The following is a 25,986-nucleotide window of genomic DNA, read 5'->3' as shown; positions in this document are numbered from 1 at the left end:
CACTTTTAATAAACCGGAGCATTCCTCCCTAAACAATTTATAATATCACATTTTAAAAAATAAATATGACTTCATGAAAATACCCATTATTAATTTTTTTATATAATTAAAAACTAAATTACCGGGAGAATTTTTTATATAATTAAAAACTAAATTACCGGGAGAATTTTTTATATAATTAAAAACTAAATTACCGGGAGAATTTTTTATATAATTAAAAACTAAATTACGAGGACAATAGAACTCCGAATCCCCTCCTTCACACAAAACCAAAGAAGGTCTCCGGCAACAAACCTACTTTGAGGAAACCAAACACCCGGTCACGCCCCCCACTGAGCAAAAACATTGACACGTGATATAAAATCTCTCCGTGAAACCATTTATACAAAACCGCGGTCATCTACAGAGCGGTATTGGTGCGGGGTTTCTTTGCCCGATCTGATGCGGAAATCTCCATTGGTCTTCCGCCTCCGTGTTTTGTCTTCTGCAGAAGATCTGCGAGGACGTCGCAATACTTCTTCCTCGCGTCTTCTCCCCATTCGCCCACCCCGCCTATCCCTGTAGCCAACGTCAAGGGTTCGAATCCGGCAGCATTCTCATCCGCAGATCTACATGTGTGTTTTCTGCGGCAACAGCTTGGAGCGACCGGATTTTATGTGGGTGTTGTTCAGTTCATGGCGAGTGATGTTATACAAAGGCCGGCGTGTTGATTAGGGTGTTTTGTTCTCCAGCTGTTTTTTTGTTCGGAGGTTCCATTTCCTTTAAAATTTACTGAAATATGGTTAGTTCGGAAGCCTCGGCCGGAGAAACCTGTTCTCCGGACGTTACCAGGCAATATGGGATTACGAAACCAATTTCGTTATCAGGTCCATCAGGATCAGATCTTCAGAGAAGCCGAGAGTTGGAAAAGGTGAGATGACTCTATATTTAATTTATTCTCAGGACATGTTTTCTGTTTAATCCTTACAGGGAGCTTATTTTGTTCGGGACTTAGTATGACTTTTTTGTATTTTCTCTTAAGACTTATTTTCTAGGGCGTTACACTGTAGATTATATTCGAGTTGCATTTTAATTTTTGGATTTTCGGTATTCTGATTATCTTCACGATCCTTTTGTGGAACAATTGTAAATTGACAGTTCTTAGTGAGTGCTGGGCTTTATGAGAGCAAAGAGGAGTCTGCATTAAGAGAAGAAGTGCTTGCCCAAATTGACCAGGTAAGGCTTTTGTATTTTTTATTAATTTTATTTGAAACATATATATTCTTATTATTGTTCTTTAATTTCTCGGGTTCATCTTCCGTTACGGGCCATGTCTTTGCACTAGGCTATAGTTAATGTTTTTAGTATTTTATCAAGGTTACTCTGTTTTCTGGAATATCTGTTACCGGATTCCTTTCTATTGTTTTTTTGAGAGTTTCATTTAAACTCAATATATGCATTACAACTAGTCTGAAGAGGTTGGGAACTACGATTTGCCCATCGATGTGGCCGAAACGGTTCTTTAAGGTCGAATCACTGAACACAAGCACTTTGGTTCAGCTAAAGCTACTGTGGCAGAGGGTCCCTTTTTTGCCGAAATCATCCAGGACTTGCAGCTGTTCCCAACTGCTTCTTTCATGTCTCCAGGAGAATTTGAACCTTGGTAGGTGGCTTACTGTGACACTGTCTTCACCACTGAACCACAACCCTGCCAATGCTGTAAGATTCTTTAGTTCGGTAAACATATAGTTTCTAGGTAGTTGCAGCATTGCATAGCTGCCATTCTCAATCTGATACCTGCGTGTCGTATGGCTTTCATCTGATTGCAATAAGATTTGTATTGGCATATACTCTTCGCTTGCTCTTGTATGCTGGATTCCACAGGAGTTTTGTCCTACCCTTTTCTCATTAAAGTGGACTTAGGCGTTTCTATCGACGGAGATACATTGAGCTTATTTTGCAAACTGGACTTTTATTTTTGGTTTATCGGTCATGATTTCTCTGTTTAGAATATTTTCTAATAGCAGTTTTCTTTCCCCAAACCTGCTTACTTTGTTTATATAAGATGTGGTTAGGGCCATTTTACACCGCCTATAGTGGTAGAATACTTCAAGTTAGTTTTATTAAGATCATAGTTGGAAAAAGTGTCAAGTTTGACCCTTGCAAGTTGCTAGTCACATTCTTATACTCTGGCCTCACCAAACCAGTTCACCAAACCACAGCTTTAACATTGATTGAGATAATCTGGGTGATACTATGGAAAGCTGCACAGGTTTTATAAAAAGTGACTGAAAGCAACATTTACATGAAACTTTAACAGGATACACTACAAATTTACTACAAATATGATCATAATCATCCGCCTGTTGATAGTGGCCCTTGTAATGTTTTAGATTGCTTAACACTAAATGCCTTTGAGAGCAAGAAAAATATGGTGCAATTTCTATTATGGAAGGGTTTTTTCTCAAATGCAAATGCTATTGTTTGCTGAGATGATTATGGGTGGTGTCCTGTAAACTGTTCAAAAGCAATTCCCATCATGTTTTGATAGTCTTTCAAGGTTACATATTGTTGAGCATAGAGCTGATATGCATCAACTCCACTGCCCCTGCTGCTTCCCAATCGTTTAGACCCATTGTCTGAAAAGATTATTCACAATCATATACGCCCACCCATTGTCCGAAAAGATTAATCACAGAATCATATATGCCCACCTTAGGCTTTAAAGTTTAAACACAGTTTCCACACATGACGGTTATGGTACAAGGCTAAGCTGCCAGGGTTCATGGGTAGAACACTTTCTGAAATAGGAGACGAGGTTACATCAGGGTATTATTTTTTTCCATATAACCAAGCATACCACCCTCCAGCCCGTAGGGAACGATAACATATCCTTCAGGGCTCAAGGCTCAAAGGCATTATAATAATATACTTGATATGAGCTCAATATGTCACTTATGAGAATTGAATTTGTGTAGGGAGGATAATAATCATTTCTCCCAACCACTTGAGATAAACCCAATTGACATAAATTAAGTTACTATATAAAAAAAACTGAAATTAATGTAAAATTGTAAATCAATGATGATTCAGATTCATATTTATATTCAAACTATTTCAGTATCCAGCAATCCATGTAATTGACATTCAAGATTGCACCATGCATCTGAAGCAAGAAAAATGGTAAACTTTATCATTGATTATTGTCATAATTCATTGGTAGAAAATTAATAGATTTTTAAAGCAGGTAGATACACGAATTGTCCAGTAGCTTTTCCACAAAATGTAAAACACGGCTGAGTACTAGTAGCCAAGGCTCAATGTTCTCTGCTGCTATATCATCGTCATTGCATAAACTTTGGCCCTCAGTCAACAGGCTCTTTATCTATTCATCGCTTTCAAAAGTAGGGTCATCTTTTGGGATTGTAGTTGGAGGTCAACTATATTATATGGAATATGTCATGAAATGGATTCCCTTGTATATGTGCCTTGCCAACATGCAGGATAAAGCATGCACTTGATTTCTGTTGTCCCCCACTGCACCCTTGGGTCTCATCCTCCTCCCATGGTATTCCCACAATACGTATTGATAATTGAAATTCCTTTCTTGTCTAGACATGGTGTGGAAGTGACGAACAGAAAAATCTACAAGTCGAAACTTGTTGGAACCGAAATGTGGGAACTTGGGGAGTGAAGAATGCATAAAATGACGAATGTTGAACTTCTGGACTCCAGTTTTCTGCAAGAAAAACATTGAACAATGTCCTAATTCCTCTCTCCTTCTCATCTGTTCTCTTCCAAATAGCTCACAGCCAAACTGAAAATGCAAAAGTCAGCACAAAATCAATATTTTCTTGGTACAAAATTAGGCAACATTTAGTTCTTTTAGGGTTTCCTGTTGGTTTCCCCATAAACACAGGATTATGAGTGTACATCTCTGAATTTGCTTGTTGTACAACTGGCTACATAATGGTGCTGTGGTAATGTGGAGTATGATGAGGTATGGGGTAGACTCTACGGTATGGGCATGGCTATGTATCTGGTACATTGGTACAGTAGTTGATACAGGGACAAGGATTACGGTCCCCTGGTACACATGTACAACTGGCTACGTAAAGGTGCTGTGGAGTATGATGGGGTATGGGGTAGACTCTACGGTATGGGTATGGCTATGTATCTGGTACATGGTTACAGTACATGATACAGTTACAACTTACAAGGATTACAGTCCCCGGGTACATGTGCCCATGCAACATTTTTATGGATTTGTACTTTTGCAATGAACTTTAAAAAAAAAAATATAAATATTTTCAAGTGTAAGTCTGTTCTATTAGATTACTGCTATTTTCTTTAATTCATGTAGATATGGGATTACTTGCAAGTGTTTGATCTGGTTTACATCAAGATACATTGCGAGTGAAGTTGCTCTGATCACTGCATTTTGGCAAACATAGCTCATTAATTCAATCTCAATTCTATTATTGTCTTCAAAGTGTCAAATGTGATACAACCTGTAATGCGTATGGCATGGCAAATATATGGTTGAATCTGCCACTGGACATTGCCCATATGACATGGCTGGCAAGGAAAAAGCGCATTGGTCATGACTTCATAACTTCTGCAAATAGTGTTAGATTGCTGTATAACTGCTGAGATCTAAAAATTGATTTTATCCAAGGTTTAGGTGTTGGGAACAGAATGTAAAATTTATCATAGGGAATTGTGAATATATGTTTTGGAAACTACTTTCTGATCAGGACTTCCTTAGGTTGAAATTGGCAAGTCACTAATTTATTTCTAAGTAGTGATCAGTTACCCAATTGCCTTATCTGACTTTGATCTTGATTTGACTTACTTTTGTGATTTGCAGATTGTGAAAAAATGGGTCAAGCAATTGACCAGGGAAAAAGGTTACACTGAACAGATGGTAGAAGAATCAAATGCAAAAGTGTTTACATTTGGTTCTTATCGCTTGGGGGTATGTGTTTTATTACTTGAAATTTCAGATATTATTCTATCGTTAGCAATATTCCCTTTGGCCTTTAGTCTTTTTCCATTATACGGTCTTGGATTAAATCTGTGGAAGTCCCTAGGAGTATAATTTATCAGATCTTTTTGTTCCTAAAGCTGGTTAAACTTAAAGTATGCGGCTTTGTTTCATGGATAATCATTTTCAATGTCTTTACAACCATTATTTCGTTGTCTACATTCCCCAGTGTTTAGGCATGGTACATCATTGAGTAAGTTTAGATTTCATTCATCCTCAGCATTGAGTTTCTCTAATTCAAGTGTTTTATTCCATTTTTGTACGCTGCATGAGGTGCATGCAAAGTGACAGAGATGTCTTGTTGTAGAATCTACTATCCTTGTGTTGTGAATCAGCTTCTTGTCTTCTTGGGTATATTCTATCTGTTTATGACTTCTTATACCCATATTGCAGGCTTGTAGTAGAGTTCATAAGAGCCACATTAGAGTTGTATTTATCTTACCTGAATTTTGCTGATGATTTTTCTTGAGGCTATACTCTGGAATGATATGGCATCTATGCTTATTGAAGAGAAATACTGATCTGGTAGTCTTCTTTACTGTGATAATTCACTATGACAAAAGCAGGTGCTGTCTGTCAGGAATGCGAATTGTGACCATCACCAAGTGGAAGTTCATGGCCCGTATCTTCTTATGGAAGATGTCTTATCCAAGTAGCCTGACATTAACCCCATGCATGAGTGGTTATTGTTTCTAACTTGTCAATGCAATGTTGATTACTCTGCCATTGCTGGTTCAATGTCTCGTGATTTAGCGGTTTGCTTAATATGCAAGATGTTTTCAGTTTTCACTAATAAAAAAGCCATTAGAGTAGTTTCCATGGTAGCTATTTTGAATAATAAGAATCATAGCAAACTCCTCAATTGTCATAGTATTTACTGCTAGTTTATTGTAAACAAAGCAGGGTCTATTTGAGGGGGGGGGATGTAAATTATGACCAAATAACTAAACATATGAACGTTTCAATTTGCATCCTACATCTTTTGATATGCTCTGTTTTGGCCAAGAAGTTTAATGCTCTGATCATTTATATGTTCAGTGTTTGTCAATAACAATGCTGACTTCTAATTTTTGCCAGATTCAAATATCTAAAATTTTAAATTACAGGTACTGCTTGTGAATGCTTTGGCTAGCAGGTACTTTTTGTGAATACTTCGCCCCCAACAGCATTTTCCTTTTGGAGGTTAAAACATGGTTATTTTTTTTTAATTTTTTGAGGTAAAAATATGTTGGTTCTCTTATTTAGTAATGGAACCTTAGACAGTGACTGAATCCATATGCCTTAAAGAGGCTGGAGGCAGATAGAGTCCAGACTCCAGAGCATTGATTGGGTTTTATACCACTCTCTTCCTTTTCCATTGGAAAAATCGGTAACCTTTTATTTAAAAAATGAAAAGCTACACAAGCAGATGCATTGAAGCATTTCCATAAGTTGCCCATTGGGCTCGAGTGCTTTCGCACCCCATGCATCGTTACAAAACTAATGTGCATTTAGAAGAAGAAAAAGAGAAAGAGAGAAGAAAGGAGAAAGAGGCAGAAAAACTGGATTCCGGTAGTGAGTAAAGGACTCACACTTCAAGTTTTTCTCCCCTTTTTCTTTTCGACCTTGCGCCACTCTCCTTGAGTGGGCTCAATCGAAGCTATGACTAAGTGTGTTTCTGCTTTCTGTGAGGCTGTTTCCTTGTCTGAGTCTGAAGTATCTGAGTGGTGATGCTGTTTGATCCCTCCCATACTCAGATCCTCGCTTGCCTTCTCTGCCAGATTTGAGTGGAACTGTGAAGCCTTGTTGTCTGATGTGGTTTCCTTCCGAGTCTCCATTTCTTGAGAAACCTCAGCATTCTCTGCGGGGGTATCTTCCTCTACTGCTTCTGATTCTTCGTCCTCTGAGTCGGGGGGGAAATTGCCATCCTTTCTTTTGCTTCCCTTTTTGCTTCTTTTTACTGTTTGCTTTCTTGGCTTCTGGACATGTGCTTTGCAGGTGTCCTGTCAGCCTACAGAGCCTACATCTGAAAGCAGTGTTTTCATAGTCTAGTGCTTGCAGCCAATTTTGTTGTTTGTAGATCAGCCTTATGTTGTCCGGCAGCCCTTTACTTAGATCTACTTCCACACAAATGCGTGCAAAAGTGTAGACCCTTTCATCAATCCTTTCCAGATCTGTTTTGATATATTTCCCTATGCTGTTCCCAATTCCTTCCAATACTCGTTCACTCCAAAAGTGAAGGGGAAGGTTATATAGGCGGACCCAGACCGGCACTTTGGATACAGTCATTTTGTTTGGATCGAAATCTGGAAACCATGGGGTCATAAACAGCCCCGATGTTCCCCAAAACCAAGGCCCAACACTGATGATTGTATCTCTGACTTCCTTGGATGCAAATCTAACTATAAAAAACCCCTTGGAGCATAGATGTATATCACATTCCACGGTCCAATTGGTGAAAATCCAGTGGAATAAATCCATTGGTTTTGGCCAAAAACTGTTAAAACGGCAGATTAGGGCCTGCGTTTCATAGGACTTAACGAAATCATCAATCCCTGTAGAATCAAAGTTAAGGGCTGGGGTTTGCCCTAGCTGATCTACTATGTATGGCCTAGGTGTGTATCCGCCTTGATCTGGAGAGGACCCTGAATCTCTGTTACCCTGTAAAATGTTTTTGTAGGAGGAACCTCCCTTGGGTTGATGCTGAGGTGCTGTCTTTTTCCCCTTGTCTCCTCCTGAGGAGCTTGGCTGTCCCTGAGGCTGAGCCCCTCCTTTCAGCCTAAGGTTTAAAACAATGGTTGTTTCTGGACTTATCTCATAGCTATTCAGGGTTCTATTATCCTGGAGGGACCACCTACCACTGACCAAATGTTGGATCTGAAAGGGGTATCCCGTTACTGCCCATATTTGCTGTTTCAGCTGCATGATGGTGCTTTCTGCATGTACCCACACTAAACAGGTTTTCCCCTCAGGGGTTTTAATAAAAATCTGAAAACGAGTTGTTGTTACTTGTAGCTTGGGTTTTGACTGAGTTCCTGATCTGCCTAAACCGGTGTCGCGGCTATTGTCCGTGTGCTCTGGCTGTAAACAATCTTCCAGATCTGACCTCGTATTGGGTCGTTCTTCCATTTGCATGTCTAGGTCTACCAGCCCTCTTCTTGATCTATGCTCATTGCCGCCGATCTACTGCCTGAGTTCTGGCTGTTCTCGAATATTGGCCAGATCGGGTAGATCCAGGCCGGATCTGCAATGTTTGAGCCAATCCATTGAGGGAGGGAGCAGATCTGCATCATGCAGTCCCCCTTCTTTGATTGCAACGACCGAACCGATAGTCCACGACTGGAAAACGGCCGAGGAAAGAGAAACGTATAAGAAAGAGGAAGAAACGGGACCGGATCCTTCGGCCTTATGCGCCACATTTATGAGCTGCCGCTGCAAATCGTAGGTAGAGGCGGTCGAACCCTCCAGATCTCCCGAATGCTGCTTTGCATTCTATACGCCGCCTGATGACTTGCAGATGAATGTATAAACACCCATTCTCGTGTCGTCTCCAAACGCTGTCCTTTTCCTACCACTCTCTTCCTTGCATTAAATACAAAAACCTTTTTGTAGTCATTCAGTGGACCTTAGGAGTTGACTTACATATATGTACAGATGAATGCTCTGGATTTTGATGAGGCCAGAGGTTTAAAACAAAAGAATAAATGGTTTTGTAGCTTTTATGGAGATGGTCCACAAGCTACACAGATTGTGAATTTCTGGTCTATAAGTGAAACATTGGCAAGTTTTCTAATGGATATATTAGAGTGCTCTTTCACTACACATATTCTGATGTTCAACCTCTACCATTATTTTGATTCACTGAAAGCTATTATAATTTCACGCTTCATTTACTATTTTTGCCATCTTAAACAGCAAATACTAGTTCAAATACAGTGGGTACTGTTCAACTAAAATGTAATGATATGTGATGCCTTCTTATGTAGGCTGAGTTTATTTTTGGTTGTTGATAGGCATGCTTGAATATTAAAAGGATGTAGCAGTTGATTTTTCACATACTAGTTTATGGACAGTTACTTTTTAGTAGTACATATATTTGAAGAAATTAGTTCATCAATTTGAGCTGCTCAGATCAAGAATAAAGTTAATCCAAGTGCAGTGAGGCCAGTAATACGTATGCATAAGGGCAGTGATTTTCACCAATAATTATTAGCTTTACTGAAGGATAATTTTGCTGGCATGTTTACCATATTTCACTATTGTTCTGTTTCTTTCCCAGTTTCACATGATATTTGAATAGATCTGCATTTGTGAGGTCTTGCTATTAGAGATCTCTTAACTAATTTGTGCAGTTACTATATATATACCTCGTTTGATCGAGTTGTATGTCACGGTTTAGTCCATTTTTCCATTATTAACTGTGTTCATATTCATTTAATACATTATCATGGCCAAGTCTGCATGTCAACAGGTTCATGGCCCGGGTGCTGACATTGACACGTTGTGTGTTGGGCCTGAGTATGCAGATCGGGAGGTCAGTTTGCATGGAACCTATTTATATGTTTTTGTAATATTGCTGTCTCAGATGGGGAGATAAATTTCAGCTCAATGCTTATTATAGTCATGGAAAGTTTATTCTTTTGCTGCAGGAAGATTTTTTCATTCTTCTTCATGACATGTTGGCTGAGATGCCTGAAGTTACAGAACTGAATCGTGTTCCAGATGCTCATGTACCTGTTATGAAATTTAAGTTCAGAGGGATATCTATTGATTTGCTTTATGCTAGCGTTGCTCTCCGTATTGTTCCTGATGTAAGTGAAATTAATCAAGTAGTCAGGTTTATATCTTGTACGATATACTATAACATTGCCAGTGTTTGAGCATCTGGTGATGGATAACTACTGGGTGTAATGTTTTTGACATAATATCATGTGAGCTTCTATTTTTGCAGTAAGAGAATTGAAGGGGTCTTACATCCGAGCCATTGATCACACTAATAAAAGAAAATGGGAAAAATTTGAGGCTAAAAAGAAAGAGTGGATGAATAATAATGATAATGATGATAATAATAATAATAATAATGATATAAACTAGCATATATCCATTTAAACCTTGGAAATACTGAGAGGTTTGTGGCTTGGTATTTCTTTGATCCCTTTAGGTTTTTGTTAAATTTGACAACTAGGGCCAAACTCCACCTTGGACAGCTCATATGATGGAGATGATATTTTTGTTGGATTAAATTTGACAACTAGGGCCAAACTCCACCTTGGACAGCTCATATGATGGAGATGATATTTTTGTTGGATTCCTCTTTCCGAGAGGTGTAGGATTGATCTAAAGATCATCTCATTCTGACATGTATAAATGGAATTATGAATTTATTTCTTCTATGGTCAAATTGTCAAGGTCGGCCAGCAATCTAATTTAGGCTCAAAAGCCCAAAAGTCACGTCTCTTCACCCTCAATGTTGCATATAAATAGGAGCATCTACCTCATTTGGACATTCCTCATCTCACACATATCTCTATCTCTCCTCATTTGATTGGGTTGTACGAATTGCAGGGCAGCCTTCTTCTCAACGAAAGTTTGACTAGGGTTTCTGATTTTTGCGCTGACCAAGTTGCAGCAGGTTTGACCAGCATTGACTGGGCAGCGTTTGACCTTGTTTGATTGCGGTTTTTGTGGGATTGTCTCTGTTTGGGCTGGCTGCATTCTTTGGCATAGAAACCGTGAATTTTTGTGCTGTTTGACCAGCGTTGACCGCAGCAAGTTTGACTGCAGGTTTGACTATGCATTGACCAAGTTTGACCAATTTCATCAAGACTGTTTTGGGCTGATTTGGACTGTTTTTGTAGGCTGAATTGACTGGGTTTGACCTAGCTGATTTGGAGGAATAGTTGCAGCTGTTTGACCAGTGTTGACTTTTTGGTTAGGGCATCTTGTTGACTGCAGTTTGACTGTGTTTGGGCAAGTGAATTTTGTATATTATACTCTCTCTGCTGAAATTTTGAAGAATAATAAGAAGACTTGATCAAAGGGTTTCCCCACATTGGGGTTTTTCCCTAGCATCCGCCAAATATTGTGTCCTCTTGTCTTGGCTTGTCTTCTGCTTTTTATTTATGTTCTATTTGCATTTATTATCATGTTAATGTGATTGTTAATCTGGAAATTGATATTGTGCTAAAATTATCATGGTATCGGAGCTGAGGTGAAGACAACCCAAGCAAGAGTGAAAAGAGCAATCACTGAGACTTGTTGGACAAGGACAAGATTCAATGGCCTCCGCATCTTACTTCAAACCCGATGACAAGCTCAATGATAAGTCTGATTATCATGCATGGAAGATGTCTCTTGATTTGACTTTGGAAGAGCAAGATGGTATGGACTACGTGCAAGGAAAGATTACTGAACCTCCTTCAAATGCACGGTTGCCGCTAAGACAAAGTACAAGAAAGGTGAAGTCAAAGCTAAGAAGATCATTAAGGATTCTATTAACAAGCATTTGGTTGCATACATCTCCGATTTGAACACATCTAAGGAGATGTATGACAGGTTGGTTGGAATGTTCAAGGTTAAGAATGCAAACCAGGTCCTCTTTCTCAAAAACAAGTTGAAGGACATAAAAAAGGGAAGAGGTGAAGATATTCAATCCTACTTCATGAGGATTAAGTATTGGGGGTTTTCGCAGTGCATTATATTAGATATCATTTTTTTGAGATTCAATTGCGTTAAGTAAGTCATTCATCTATGACCATTTCCATGAGAGGTAGTCGTAACCGACTAATTTTTCAGATAACAAGCAAAAATAATTTTATCTTATATCTGCCCTCTCTACTGCCTCTCCTCCTGATACCTTGGGAAATTGGTTGATTGATAGTGTTGCCTCAAGGCACCTTATTGGGTATAAGGAAGCTCTTTCAAATCTGATAGAAAAAGATACAAATTTGGAAATCATTCTTGGAGACAATGCCACCTGTCCTGTGAAAGGAGTTAGGAATGTTACTCTTCATTTAAATCAAAGTAGCACCATTCATCTACAAGAAGTACTCTATGTACCCAATCTAAAGAAGAATCTGGTATCCATCTCGACAATGGAGGACAAAGGATACAAGGTGGCATTTATCGATGGAAAGGTACATGTTTGGAAAAGAAATTTCAAAGAAGCATTTACTCTTGGATTCTGTTATGAAACCAACTCACAAAAAGATAGAAATGAGAGATCAATGCCTTCAAAATAAGCCTCTTTGAGGGGGGCAACCTCCTTTACATTACACAAATGAATAATTCTTGAATGATACAAATGACAAGACCTCCCTTCTATATGTAGGAGTCTAAGGGGTCATAATATAATCAGAGCCGACATAACAGTAATAATGTAAGGGCACAATAATAACAATAGTGGGCTTCTATGCGGCATAATAATAACAATATGGGGACATGTGCACAACAATATAATAAGGGGGTTGCAATAAACAATAAGGGGTTAAACTAGTAGTATAGGGACCTAATAGATTCAGGGTTGATAGTCTATATCAAGTTGGAGGAAGCCCATTGGGAGCTATGTCTTGGAACACATTTCTTCAATTTGAATTATGGTACAGGAGGTTTGCTCGTCTACATTGTAAGTGTTAATTTTAGGTATGTCCTATGCTTAGAGCAATTTATTTCAATTTTCATAGTTAGCTCAATATCTTTTCCAGATTAGCAATCATATCAGCATTAAAGTAAATTGCAGATAGAACATAAACATAGATCGCAAAAGACAAGCCAAGACAAGAGGACACAAGATGTGGCGCTAGCCAGGGACAAGCTCCAATGTGGGGAAACCCTTGATCAATTCTTCTTATATGTTCCTCAATAGTTCAGCAGAGAGAGAGAAAGATAGTACATTTACAACAGAAGTCAACACTTTGACTTATCTAAATAAGAGCATAGATCATCTCTAAGAAGATGATACATGAGATGGCTGAACTCAGTTGAAGACATGCTGCTTCAACTGATTCTCCAAGGTGACTCCTTCACCTATCATTGTGTTGCATCTCGTCATCATGTTGCACCTCACCGTGCTGCACCCATCATCACTATGTTGGACCTCATGACCATGCTACACACATCATATTGCTGCACCTTATGCTGCCACTGCTGTCCCATGTGCCATTGTTGCACCATGCTACCACAACTGTTCCATGTGCCATTGCTACACCATGCTAGCCACTGCTGTCCCATTTGCTTGCTCTACCAAGCATCATAGCCTTGTTGTCCCATTTGTATTGCTGCTGTCCCATCACAGCTTGTTATCCCAATTGTGTCATCATTGCACTATGCCATTGCTGCTAGCACTGTTGTCCCACTGTTGTTGATATTCCATGTTTACCATACTGCTGTCCATGGGTAAAGTTTTGGTCACTGGTTAGGGCATCCTCCTGTAACCTACAACAGCCCAATGATCATGCCAAAACCCACCTTAAATTATGCGGCCTTCCTTTCTTTGCAAGGTAAGTGACCTCGCTATTTGAGGATGCACCTACAACTCCACGTGTAGGGCTGTTTGACCCCCAAAATAACACTCAGGCTTGCGGCTTAAGATCCCTTACTCGGCCTATCTCAGGGAGGATTCTCCTTGGTTTTCTAGCCTAGAAAAACCTTCTATGAGGGCGACCTTCACACAGACCTTGCTTCCTCTTCAAACAGTCCTCAAGGAGCAAATCCGAGCTCCTTTCCTTTGTGGCCAGCAACAAGGTAACTTCGCTATGCCATCAGTCACAAAGGTGACCTTATCGTCCCCTCTCCTTTGCTGAAGTAGTCTCGGTATTGTGGCCTTCTAGCCCAGCGCCTCGGCCCTCCTAACAGTAGCTCTGTCATCCTAAAAATGACCCTGAAACAATCCTTTTTTAACATGATGTTCCTGCTTCCATATGTTGCGGCTAGGGCATGTCATAACCCTCCTTGATTGCACCTAGGTAGCTACGTCTAGGGCTGGTTATAACCCTCCTTCTTGACTTCGTCCTCTAGATTACTGGGGCTGTGCTAGGACTGCGTCTAGGGCTTGTTTATGACAACATTAGGGCTGTTTTAGGACTGCGGCTAGGCTTGTTAAGGCCTCCTCCATTGCTGCGTTAAACTTCTTCCATGAGCTCTTTTAGGTCAACGTAGATCCCTTCCATAGCTTCGCTGGCCTGTCTTCTTTGATGTGGCTAGGGCAACCTCCTTTCCTCCAACGTCTAGGGCTTCTTCTTCCTAGATTTCTCTCACACTAAAACCTAAAACAAGTGGAGAGAAATCAAGAGAGAAGTGTGTGTGAAATGACTCTCAAGTCATCTCCTTTTATACCAAAACGTTGAGCACATGTGGGGGTTATTTGGTTGCTGGCCGACCTTCATGAATTGTCTTATAAGACAAATAAATTCATAACTCCATGAATACTTATCGGAATCGGATGATCTTTAGATCAATCCTATACCTCTCGATGAGAGGAGTCCAAGAAAAATATCAGTTGCCATAAATAAGATGACTCGCATGGAGTTTGGCCCTAGTTGCCAATTTTAACAATAAGGCTCTATCCGATGTGAGGAAAATGGTGACAGGTATGCCCGAATTCAAAGTAGATCATGAAGGTGTTTGTTAGGGCTGTGTCGAAGGAAAACATACAGGGGGACCATTCCCCTCGAGTGATAACAAGACTACTGACATTTTGTAATTGGTTCATTATGATCTATCTGGTATGTTGCCCGTGACATCTTTGGAAGGATATTTATATTTTGCTGTCTTTGTGGATGACTTCTCCCTCAAAACTTGGATTTATTTCTTGGAGAAAAAGGACGAAGTGTTCACATGATTCCGTTCTTTCAAAGCCTTGGTTGAAAATCAAATAGGGAAGAAGATCAAAATATTGAGGATCAATAATGGAGCCGAATATGAATCAAATGAGTTCAATGACTATTGTAGAGAAGCTGACATTAAGAGGGAGACTACCACCGCATATACCCTTGAGCAAAATGGTGTTGCCGAAAGGAAGAATTGTTCCAGTATAGAAGCCACTCATGCCATGCTTCATGATCAAAGCCTTCCGAAGTTCCTATGGGCAGAAGCTGCCAACACTGCTATGTATGTTCAAAGTAGATGCCCTCATCAAGTGTTGGACTCCAAAATTCTCGAAGAAGTTTTCACCGGTAAGCTGGCTGATGTTTCTCACTTTAGAATTTTTGGTTTCCCTCTGTTTTCATGTGCCGAAAGAAAAGAAAAGCAAATTGGATGCATTTGGGAAGAAAGGAAAATTTGTGGGATATAGTGAAACTTCTAGGGCATATAGAATCTATGTGCTTGGTCAAAGAGAAGTGGAGATAAGTCATGATGTCACCTTTGATGAAGATGTTGCCCTTGGGAAGATTAGTAACCTTCCTATTCCAAGGAAGGACAAAGAAGCAAATACAAAAGAGTAGGGAGAATCACAGGATGAGCTGTTGCCCGATGTTGAAGGACCAATGGATCCCATTGATCCACCTCCTCATGAGCCCTTCTCTTCAAAAAGGAGACCCTCAAGGCTTAGGGAAACTCTCGAAGATGCTAAGAATTATATTGCTCCAAGGGGAACTTTTCGTGAAAGTAAGAAGCCGAATAGGTACCAAGGGTACTTAGCTGCCATGAGCACCATTGTTCAAACTGAGCCTTGCACATTTGAAGAAGCTGTGAAGCACCAAGTTTGGAAGGGTGCTATGAACCAAGAGTATGAGTCGATTATGAAGAATGATGTCTAGGATGTGGTCCCTAGACCTAAGGACAAATTCATTGTCACCTCGAAATGGCTGTACAAGATCAAGCATGGAGGTGATGGAAGTGCTGAAAAGTTTAAGGCTAGGTTTGTTGCTCGAGGCTTCTCTCAAAATGAAGGTGTGGACTACGATGAGATATTTGCACTAGTTGCCTGATATACCACCATTTGTTCGATTATAGCCCTTGCTGCCTCAAAAGGATGGAACCTACACCAGATTGATGTCAAAATCGCCTTCTTGCATGGTTCAATTAACGAGGAACTCTATGCAGAACAACCCAAGGGGTTCGAAGTTCAAGATTGTAAGACACATGTATGTAGGTTAAAGAAAACCCTTTATGGGTTGAAGCAAGCTCCCTGAGCTTGGTATGAGATGATCAACAACTATTTGATGACGATGGGATTTACAAGAAGTGAAGCTAATCCGAACTTTTACTTTAAGGTTGAGAATGATAGACCTCTCATCTTGGTACTTTATGTGGACGATCTCTTTCTGACAGGTGGAGACCCTCTCATTCTCGAGATGAAGGATCTAGGACTGATGCATTATTTCCTAGGGTTGGAGGTATGGCAAAAGCTAGGTGAGATTTTCCTTTCTTAAGCAAAATACATTGTGAAGCTACTTGAAATATTTGGGATGGTGAATTGCAAGTCCATGACTACTTGGATGGAACTTCAAGAAGTTATGTGGAAGTGCTGTTGGGCCCGATTTGGGAAATCCTTCTGAGTATCGTCAACTTGTGGGGGCCCTGATGTTCTTGGTGAACTCCCTTCCAGACATATGCTTTGCAGTGAATGCATTGAGTTAGTTTATGGTTGAGCCTTATCACATACAGTGAATTGTTGCCAAGAATCTGCATTGAGTTAGTTTATGGTTGAGCCTCATCACATACATTGAATTGTTGCCAAGAATCTTCTGAGATATCTTTGGGGCACAATCACCTATGTACTGAGGCTCCATGGTTATTCTGATTCTCATTGGGCTGGTAGTGTGGTGGATCGTAAGAGCACATCAGGATGTTGCTTCTCACTAGGTTCTGCTTCGATATCTTGGATGAGCAGGAAGCAGAAATCAGTTGCTTTGAGCACTGCCGAGTGTGAGGCTCCATGGTTATTCTGATTCTCACTGGGCTGGTAGTGTGGTGGATCGTAAGAGCACATCAGGATGTTGCTTCTCACTAGGTTCTGCTTCGATATCTTGGATGAGCAGGAAGAAGAAATCAGTTGCTTTGAGCACTGCTGAGGCCGAATATATTGTTGCTAGTATGGCCTCCTGTGACACTGTTTGGTTGAGGAAGCTCTTTACGAAGCTATTTGGACGTGTGCTGATACCACTGTGATCTTCTGCGACAACCAAAGTGGGATTCGTCTTTCTGAGAATCTCGTGTTTCATGACTGCTCCAAGCATATTGATATCGGGTAACACTTTATCTGGGATATGGTACAATGGGGAGTAATAAGGCTCTGTCACTTTGGGACTGATGATCAGGTCGCAGGTATTCTTATGAAGCCCCTAGGGAAGGTCAAAATCTCAACCTTCGGTGAACGACTTGGAGTCGTGGAGAGACCCTCTTATGAGGGTCCCGTCTGAGTTGGATATTGAGCTCTGGGAGCTTCGGGGGGCTTGGGGTACTTCTTGGAGCGATGAGCGACCATAGGGTGAGTTGTTCACCTTCCCTTAGTGGTGCATTGTGTACAGGCTGAGTGGTTCACCTTCCCCTGTGATACTCCATGATGGTTGAGACATGCATAAGATGAGTGGTTCACTTTCTTTTATGGCATATGAGTAGGATGAGTGGTTCACCTTCTCCTATGGCATATGAGCAAGATGAGTGGTTCACCTTCTCTTGTCGATACATCCTACCCATGTAGTCAGAGACTCATGGGAAGTACCTCTCATTTGGTCAATGAGTTAGGAAATGAGCATAGAGACCATAGTACTACCGATGGACGCATCGTGTACTACCATACTCCCTATGCTAGGATGTTCGATATTGATCTGGGATCAATGGAGATTGACTTCGAGTCAGTGGAGAGTGGTATGATACACTCTCGATCATTTCCTTTTCATTATTTCTTCATAGTTCAGCAGAGCAGCAGGAATGACACGGATGGTATAGTTTGTCAGATGGTTTGGCAGGGGTGGAGTTCTCCCTAGTTGAGAGGGAGTGTTAAATTGCAAACTCCACCTTGGACAACTCATATGATGGAGATGCTATTTTTGTTGGATTCCTCTTTCCGAGAGGTGTAGGATTGATCTAAAGATCATCTCGTTTTGACATGTATAAATGAAATTATGAATTTATTTCTTCTATGGTCAAATTGTCAAGGTTGGCCAACAATCTAATGTAGGCTTAGAAGCCCAAAAGTCACGTCTCTCCACCCTCAATGTTGCATATAAATAGAAGGAGCATCTACCTCATTTGGACATTCATCATCTCACACATATCTCTCTCTCTCCTCATTTGATTGGGTGAATTGCAAGGCAACCTTCTTCTCAGTGAAAGTTTGACTAGGGTTTTCTGATTTTTGCGTTGACCAAGTTGTAGCAGGTTTGACCAGCATTGACCAGGCAGCGTTTGACCATGTTTGATTGTGATTTTTGTGGAATTATCTTTGTTTGGGTAGGCCGCATTCTTTGGCACAAAAACTGAGATTTTTTGTTTTGTTTGACCAACGTTGACTGCAACAAGTTTGATTGCAGGTTTGATTGTGTTGACCAAGTTTGACCGATTTCTTCAGGACTGTTTTGGGCTGATTTGGACTGTTTTTGGAGGCCGAATTGATTGGGTTTGACCGAGCTGATTTGGAGGAATAGTTGCAGCTGTTTGACCAATGCTGACTTTCTGGTTAGGGCATCCTGTTGACTATAGTTTGACTAGACAGATTTGATTGTGTTTGGGCAAATGAATTTTGTATATTGTACTCTCTCTGTTGAACTTTTGAAGAATAATAAGAAGACTTGATCAAAGGGTTTCCCCACATTGGGGTTTTTCCCTAGCATCTGCCAAATATTGTGTCGTCTTGTCTTGGCTTGTCTTCTGCTTTTTATTTATGTTATATCTGCATTTACTATCATGTTAATGTGATTGCTAATTTGGAAATTGATATTGGGCTAATAAGAAAAAAATTGAAGTAAATTGCTCTTAAGCATAGAACATACCATTGTTATCTAAAATTAACAGTTTTTAATATATCTAGTGTTAAGATGGATCTATGCTAGTTCTTTCCAAAATTAGGTTTCTTAATTTGCCAAGCGCCAAAACCTTTCGCAATTGAGAGGAAAACCCAAATGAATTCTTCTTCTTATAGAGACTTCAATTGATGAATACCAAGACCAAGACCCTTGACCTATTTGCCACTCCAAGACCAAGACACAAAGCCACCTTGATGAGATTCTTCTTGCTTGACTCAACAATAGTCAAACCTCCGCTTCTCCTTCTCGGCTACCTTTCAGAATTTTGGCTCCTTGATTTATGTCTGCAATCTTCGACCCTAATTCAGAAACCCTAGTTTCAACTTCTTGAAGTGTCACCTTCTAGAAAAAGCCCTTGATTCCTTCACTTAGGATAGAATCTCCTTTATCTCGGCTTCTCCTTTGACTTGCCCTTCTTCAAATTCGGTTACCCAAGAGCATTGCAATTCCTCTTGGCTTCTTTTGCAGCAAATGACCTCTTTCTTCTTCGCAGGTCTGATATCAAAGTGACCCAAAAATAGATCCAAAATGATGCTAAAGACTTCGCTCTTCTTCTTTTTCTCTTCGTTGGTGACGAGGCTCCTTCCCAAGAGATCTTCACACTTCTTGTTACAGACTTGATATTGACCGAATTGCTTCCTTCTGAAATGAGGCCGAGCTGCCTATTTATAGTGGTTTCCCAGTGTTAATAAGCCGACTTGACAGTTTCCTGGGCCGATATGACATTTGGAGTATCTTTATTATTTCATTTTGAAGCTGACTTGAAAGAGATGCTTTTGATTGGTTTTGGAGGGCCTTCTTATTCATTTAATGACTTTTACAAAAATGTAACATGCCCAAGAAGGGTCCTTCATACATGACATTGACTCAATTTGACTTTTATGACTTGATGACAAAACCTAAAGGTTCACAATGGGAACCTTAACAAAAATAAAAATTCCTTGATCATGAAACCCATGATTCAAGTACTACAAAATAATTCTATTTTCTTCTTTACATCAATTACATAAAATCACAATTACACGTCATTATGAAGATCGAACAAGGAAACCTATGAGTAATAATATAATATATCTATGTATCATGACCTTATTCCAACGTCCAAGTCACAGAATATTCTGAACCTTTTTTTCTCCACAGGAAAAAAACTGTTATTTCTATTAATTAAAATAAAGATTATATTTTGTAGACACACTCAGTGTGTATGCATATAGAGATCAGTCCAGTGCAAGTTGATAATGATAGATGGAGCTGAAAGAAGCATGAAAGGTCAGAAATATACATGGATCCTCAGAAAATAAACTAGGAATAGCAAGAAGCAAGAATAAGAATTATGTCTGACTGGTGCATATCTTTTCTATTTTGCCTTTCCATCTATTCACTGTTTGCCAGCCTTCAGGATTTAGATCAACTAGGACCAAGGCCAATTCTTGTCCCACATTTGGGATTTCTTTGTTTGAGTCGGAGCTATCTGAGACGTGCTCTTTTGGAGCTCCCAGATCCGTCCACTGTCAATATGCCCAGCGGCTCCTTTTCAACCTGTTGTACACTGCCAGAGGCCGGCTGTGCTGTAGTGTTCCCCTCTTGGTTGTCCTCCTGCAGTTTTATGCCATTGGTTTCTTCCTGTTCTTGTTGACATTCTTTTTTATCGTCTTCTTTGTCGTCAAAGGGATATTCTTCTTCGTGGGATTCTTCTATGCCAGTGGGCATGCCTGCTGTAGATGGCCTGTCTGAAAACACACACGACATCGAAATGATGTATTTTCATAGTCTATGACTTGTGACCAACAGAAGTTTTGGTGTTTCAGATTTATATGATCAGGAAGACCTTTCCTTAGGTCAATCTCCACACATATATTAGCATTGTTAAAAATACTATTTTCTGTTCTCTCCATTTCCAATTTTTTAAAATTTGCCCAGTGTGTTTCATATGTCTTCAAGCACTTTATGGTGCTAGAATGGAAGAGGGAGATTTGGGAGCCTGAACCAAACCGGCATAGTAGAGACCACCAAAGAGTTTGCATGAAAGCCAGGAAACCATGGAGTAACGAATAGAACAGCTCTGCCCTAAAACCAGGGCCTTGCATTTAGTGCGTGGTCCAAATCCTTTTGCGTTTCAAACTGTATTATAAAAAAAGTTTTGAACATAAAAAATTTGAATTTCCGAAGTCCAAGTGGAAACAATCCATTGTATGAGAGCTTCAGATTTGGGCCAAAACCCATTGAATCTGCATATGACAGCTTTGGATTGTAAAACAGAGAACAAGGAATTTACCTCAGGAAGGTTTACTTCCATGGAAGGGGCTTTTTCCATTTGTTCAACTGTATATGGGCCAGGAATACTTTGAATCTGTTCTGTTGGGGCTGAAACCTTCCTATTGGAGGCATTCTTATAGGGTACAGGGGTCCCATTAGAAGATTTAGCACCAGGTGCACCCCACGAAGTCTCAAGTTCAGAATGATGGTTGAGTTTTTAGAGATATTACAGTCTTGAAGCAGGAATGTGTCAGCTAAGACCTTTCCTTCAAATTGAAGACTTTGATAACAATATGAGATACCCCATCTTGTTTCAATGGCCTGCTCTAATGAACTTACAGTAGAAGAGCTGTTGACCCATAATAGTTTAGTTTCCACACAAAAGCTCTTAATCAAAATCTGGAAGATGAAACTTGCTCTGTTTCCTGTCAAAGGGGAAGCATTCTTAAATCTGGCCATATTTTCAGGTTCTGTCTGGAAAAAGGGAGTTTCAGAAAATTTGGGTAGAGAGCAGTGGTTGCCCTGTCCCAACGCCGACCTGACGGAAACTGTGCGGCCTCATGGGCATATATATCTCAAATAATCCAGGGAAAAGTACTGCAAGGGAAAAATGGACCACAAGAATGGGGGATAATCACTGTGGTACCTGTTATATGCTTTACCTGCGTCCATAACAGCAAGGATTGACCGCCGATGAAGCATTCAGCGGAGTATCCGGAGGACTTGGAAAATCCCTTGTTTTGGCTCTACAAGTTCCATTGCTCTCGAACTCCTGGCAATGCTGCTGCAAATAAAATTCCCCCAAATGGGACCAAACTCGTTCGAACCCCACGGAGCGGGCATGGGAATACACTTTGAGACCATATGCAGAGACGGAAGCCGCAAATGTGGAGGCCTCATATGCATTGGCGGCTTCAGGCTTGTGAGAAACGAACAGAGAAACCCTAGTTTGATTCGCAATCGCTCTCAGAATTTTTTTAATGATTTAATTGCAAGAAACAGAATATTCTGAACTAATATGAAAAGAGATGAATTCTGGCTGGCTTTGACTGGCTAATTAATATTATTTGTTGATTATGATGAACTTGAGGATCACATGTTACAAGAAAAATCAGAAGGATCTTAACGGTCATTAGACTTCAGTGATCTATTAATCTGTAAAAGGGTAAGTAAGATGATTCTCAATGTTGCTATCGAACTTTCTGATCTTTGTGCCTATGAAAGATCTTTGGTGCATTCCATTGAAAATAAAATTGTGGCTATAGAGAATATAGTAATATTTAGGGTATCGAGAACTTTTAATATCGACACTTTTCATTACCTGAACCCTTATTTGCATTTTAAATTTGAACCTGTTAGCTTAGCTTGTAGTTGATGTTTTTTATGATTTGCAGTTATATTTGACCTTTATTCATTGATATTTGCTTAAAATACAACGAAGAAACTATTTCTCAATTGAATTGTTTTGATTATGAATATGTTATTTTATTCAGTTGCCAAGTCTTGATGTGGCTTTTGTTGCAGGACCTGGACATTTCACAGGAATCAGTATTGTACAATGTGGATGAACAAACTGTGAGAAGTCTGAATGGTTGCCGAGTGAATGAACAGATTCTACGTCTTGTTCCTAATGTCGAGGTGGAGTCTGTACATCTGATTTACTGTATCATCAATTTGTCCGTTCATTTGACTTGGATTAATTCACATTATTTTCAGTACCTTTTATTTTGGTTCAATACAATTTGTGGTTGCAGCATTTTCGCACCACACTCAGATGCATGAAGTTCTGGGCTAAAAGACGCGGTGTATACTCAAACGTGAGTTACTTGACTCCTTAAAAATTATAATGGTTTTGTGGTTTCTCAACTTTAGCAGTATAAGTATCAACCAAGAGATGTTGAGAACTGTGCAGGTTACAGGATTTTTAGGTGGTGTAAATTGGGCATTGTTAGTTGCTCGGGTTTGTCAGCTTTATCCCAACGCGGTTCCTAGCATGTTGGTATCTCGTTTCTTTCGTGTTTATACTCAGTGGCGCTGGCCAAATCCTGTGATGCTTCGTTCAATAACAGAAGAGGAATTAGGATTTCCAGTTTGGGATCCCCGAAAAAACCCCCGGGATCGGACTCATCATATGCCCATCATAACACCTGCATATCCAGGCATGAACTCCAGTTACAATGTATCCACAAGTACTCTTCGTGTCATGACAGAGCAGTTTCAGCAGGGAAACAAGATATGTGAAGTAGGTGTTGAATGGTCATGCCTTTTTTCCACACTATCTTCATAGTCAATTCTCAAATATATTAGTTCATTGACGTTCAGTTTTTTGATCGAAATAGGATATTGAGATGAACAAAGCAAATTGGAGCGCTCTTTTTGATCCTTACCCTTTCTTTGAGGCTTACAAAAATTATCTGCAAGTGGATATTGTAGCTGCTGACCAAGATGATTTACGTCTATGGAAGGGTTGGGTTGAGTCCCGATTAAGGCAACTCACATTGAAGGTGTGGCATTGTTTTCATCAATCATCATATTTGTTGTGGATACTCCTCGTACGCAGTCATCCGTCTGACATGTATTTGTTAGCATGCATTTGCAGATAGAGCGAGACACTTTTGGGATGCTGCAATGTCACCCTTATCCTACTGAATATGTTGACAATTCTAAGCAATGCCCCCACTGTGCTTTTTTTATGGGTTTACAGCGGAAACAAGGGGTGCCGATACTGGAAGGTCAGCAGTTTGATATACGTGGCACTGTGGATGAATTTAGGCAATCAGTTGGTATGTATATGTTCTGGAAACCGGGAATGGATATTTATGTTTCACATGTACGTCGTAAACAAATTCCTTCATATGTGTTCCCGGAAGGAGTTCGACGAATGCGTTCTGGAAGAGCTACAAACCAAACTGGGAAGAGATCTCCTCATGGGAGAGAGTCTTCACCAAAGAGCTGTAATGGGAACTTTGGGGATGATATCGTTGAAGAATGCAATGCTAATTCTGTTGAGAAAGCAAACAAGAGGAAACATGATATGAGAGCTGATGTGGAGAAGGCAGAAAAACGAGCTGCTGTGAGTCCAAATGATGTGAAGTCTTCATCTCTATCTGTCTCTGATGTTAGCAATAGGTCTTGTTTGGCATCTCAAACAAGTTCTGCTGAAGAGGCTGATCTTTTGAGCTCAACTGCTGGATATGGTACTATTGTCAAGCCTGTGGAAGATGGAGAGAAGCCAAGCAAAGGTTGTGTCAAGAATGATGACCAATTGGAGCAAAAAGGGTCCTTCAATCAGAAAGAAAAGGTAGAGGAGATTGGTTCTGGGAAAGGATTGCAAAACAGTTGTATATTGAGAGCTGGAAAATGTCAAAATGGCTCGGAAGAATTGGAGGTCTAACTCCAGAAACCCATGCTTCAAATTGTTTGAAAGTTTGTTTCTGCTGCTCACTTTTGCATTATACAACTGTTATATTTTTGTGATCATCTACACTGTTTTGGAGTTGAAGCACAGTCATTGTAGGCACTAAGTGTATATATGATTATCTATTTTTCATTAATATGATGCATTGAACATTTATTATTCTGCATTATACAACTATTACATGTTTGATCATCCACACTGTTTTGGACTGAAGCACAAACATTGTAGGCACTCAGTGTATATTAATATATGTTATCTATTTTTCGTTATTATGCTGCATTGAACAGTAGAGGCATATATTTGGTCGATTCTTGTTAACCACATAGTAACACCTTTGATTAACTGGCATTTTTCATATTTTCATTTTTTAACAATCTACTGACCTTATTGGCTGGGCATGTTTTCCATATTGTTTTGTTGTTATTGGATATGTATATGCGTTTGGCTTGCTGGTGATTAAGTCCTCTATAAATGTGGAAATGATCTTGCCGTCTCATGCTGGAGTAAAATCAGAAGCTGTACAAAAGCCAGTTTTAAGGCAAGTTTCAAGACCACATTTTCTGATAAGTTGAAATATTTTTCTTACTGTTGATAACGATGATACTTGCTAAGCATTATTGGCAATGGCTGCAGAGTAAGTCTTGCTTCAACAGCGTGAAGATTTGGTTAAACCTCTTTCTACATGCCACTCAATCAGAACTTCTGTTGCCCTGTTTTGAAGATTTTCCCTCCTGGTTCAGTGAAATTGTCTTCGACTTCATTATTTCAGTCATCAGACTGGCATCTCTTGATGTAGGTTTTCCCTTGAACAAACATGTAAGTGATTATTTGGTATTTTGTTTATGTGAGGAGTATCAAGAATTACAAGATTCTGTTTAATAATATAATTATATCATCCCGAGGAAGAATACCAACATATTTAACTAAGACTGGTGAAGTACGGTTATTTACGTGCTACAAATCTTTCAAACTGAGGATTTCTTCCTGCTTTTCCTTGAGGTGGTCTTAGGTTATTAGGTAAAATATTATTGAATGTGGAGGATTCAGAACACCTTGTACAAACTTTAATGTAATATGATTTAGGTTATGTAAGCATTGTCTTTTTGTATGTTATCTGTTCATCTTTGGCAGTTGTTTTTCACTTCAACCTCTCATTAATACTCTGCTTCTGAAGACTTTATGAGTCTTGCTGCTTAAAAAGCTCATGTTCTAGGCTAAAGCTGTACCTTCCAAGATTGGGTCTTATTTGAATTTTTTAATATATGTTTTTAATGATTATCATCTTATGTGATTTGAAATAACTTTTGAGATGAGGCAACAGGTTGAAGAGTGTATGTTCT

The 25,986-nt window shown here is 39.7% G+C and overlaps 1 protein-coding gene across 1 annotated transcript; it reads left to right on the top strand.

Moving 5' to 3' along the window:
* The first annotated feature begins 304 nt into the window (after positions 1 to 304).
* On the top strand, positions 305 to 25,759 carry LOC149259178 (nuclear poly(A) polymerase 4-like). Its single transcript, XM_089417615.1, has 12 exons — positions 305 to 910; positions 1,138 to 1,215; positions 4,850 to 4,957; positions 9,477 to 9,539; positions 9,655 to 9,816; positions 22,753 to 22,866; positions 22,983 to 23,045; positions 23,141 to 23,470; positions 23,568 to 23,732; positions 23,828 to 24,616; positions 25,108 to 25,184; positions 25,280 to 25,759. Exons 1-12 carry the CDS (start codon positions 779 to 781, stop codon positions 25,302 to 25,304), a joined length of 2,106 nt encoding a protein of 701 aa, XP_089273741.1. The 5' UTR covers positions 305 to 778; the 3' UTR covers positions 25,305 to 25,759.
* The last annotated feature ends 227 nt before the right edge of the window (positions 25,760 to 25,986 follow it).

This window comes from Pinus tabuliformis, chromosome 6, assembly GCF_031772625.1.
Source record: "Pinus tabuliformis cultivar Carrire ecotype Pingquan chromosome 6, CPIR1, whole genome shotgun sequence".
NCBI lineage: Eukaryota > Viridiplantae > Streptophyta > Pinopsida > Pinales > Pinaceae > Pinus > Pinus tabuliformis.
This window is presented reverse-complemented; position numbering and strand designations above follow the sequence as displayed.

Bases quoted from the DNA above. Each gene is read 5' to 3' on its own strand.
- LOC149259178 (XM_089417615.1), top strand. From the start codon at position 779: ATGGTTAGTTCGGAAGCCTCGGCCGGAGAAACCTGTTCTCCGGACGTT. The intron at 911-1,137 runs GTGAGATGACTC...GTAAATTGACAG, and splicing joins GAAGCCGAGAGTTGGAAAAG to TTCTTAGTGAGTGCTGGGCT. The intron at 9,817-22,752 runs GTAAGTGAAATT...CTTTTGTTGCAG, and splicing joins CTCTCCGTATTGTTCCTGAT to GACCTGGACATTTCACAGGA.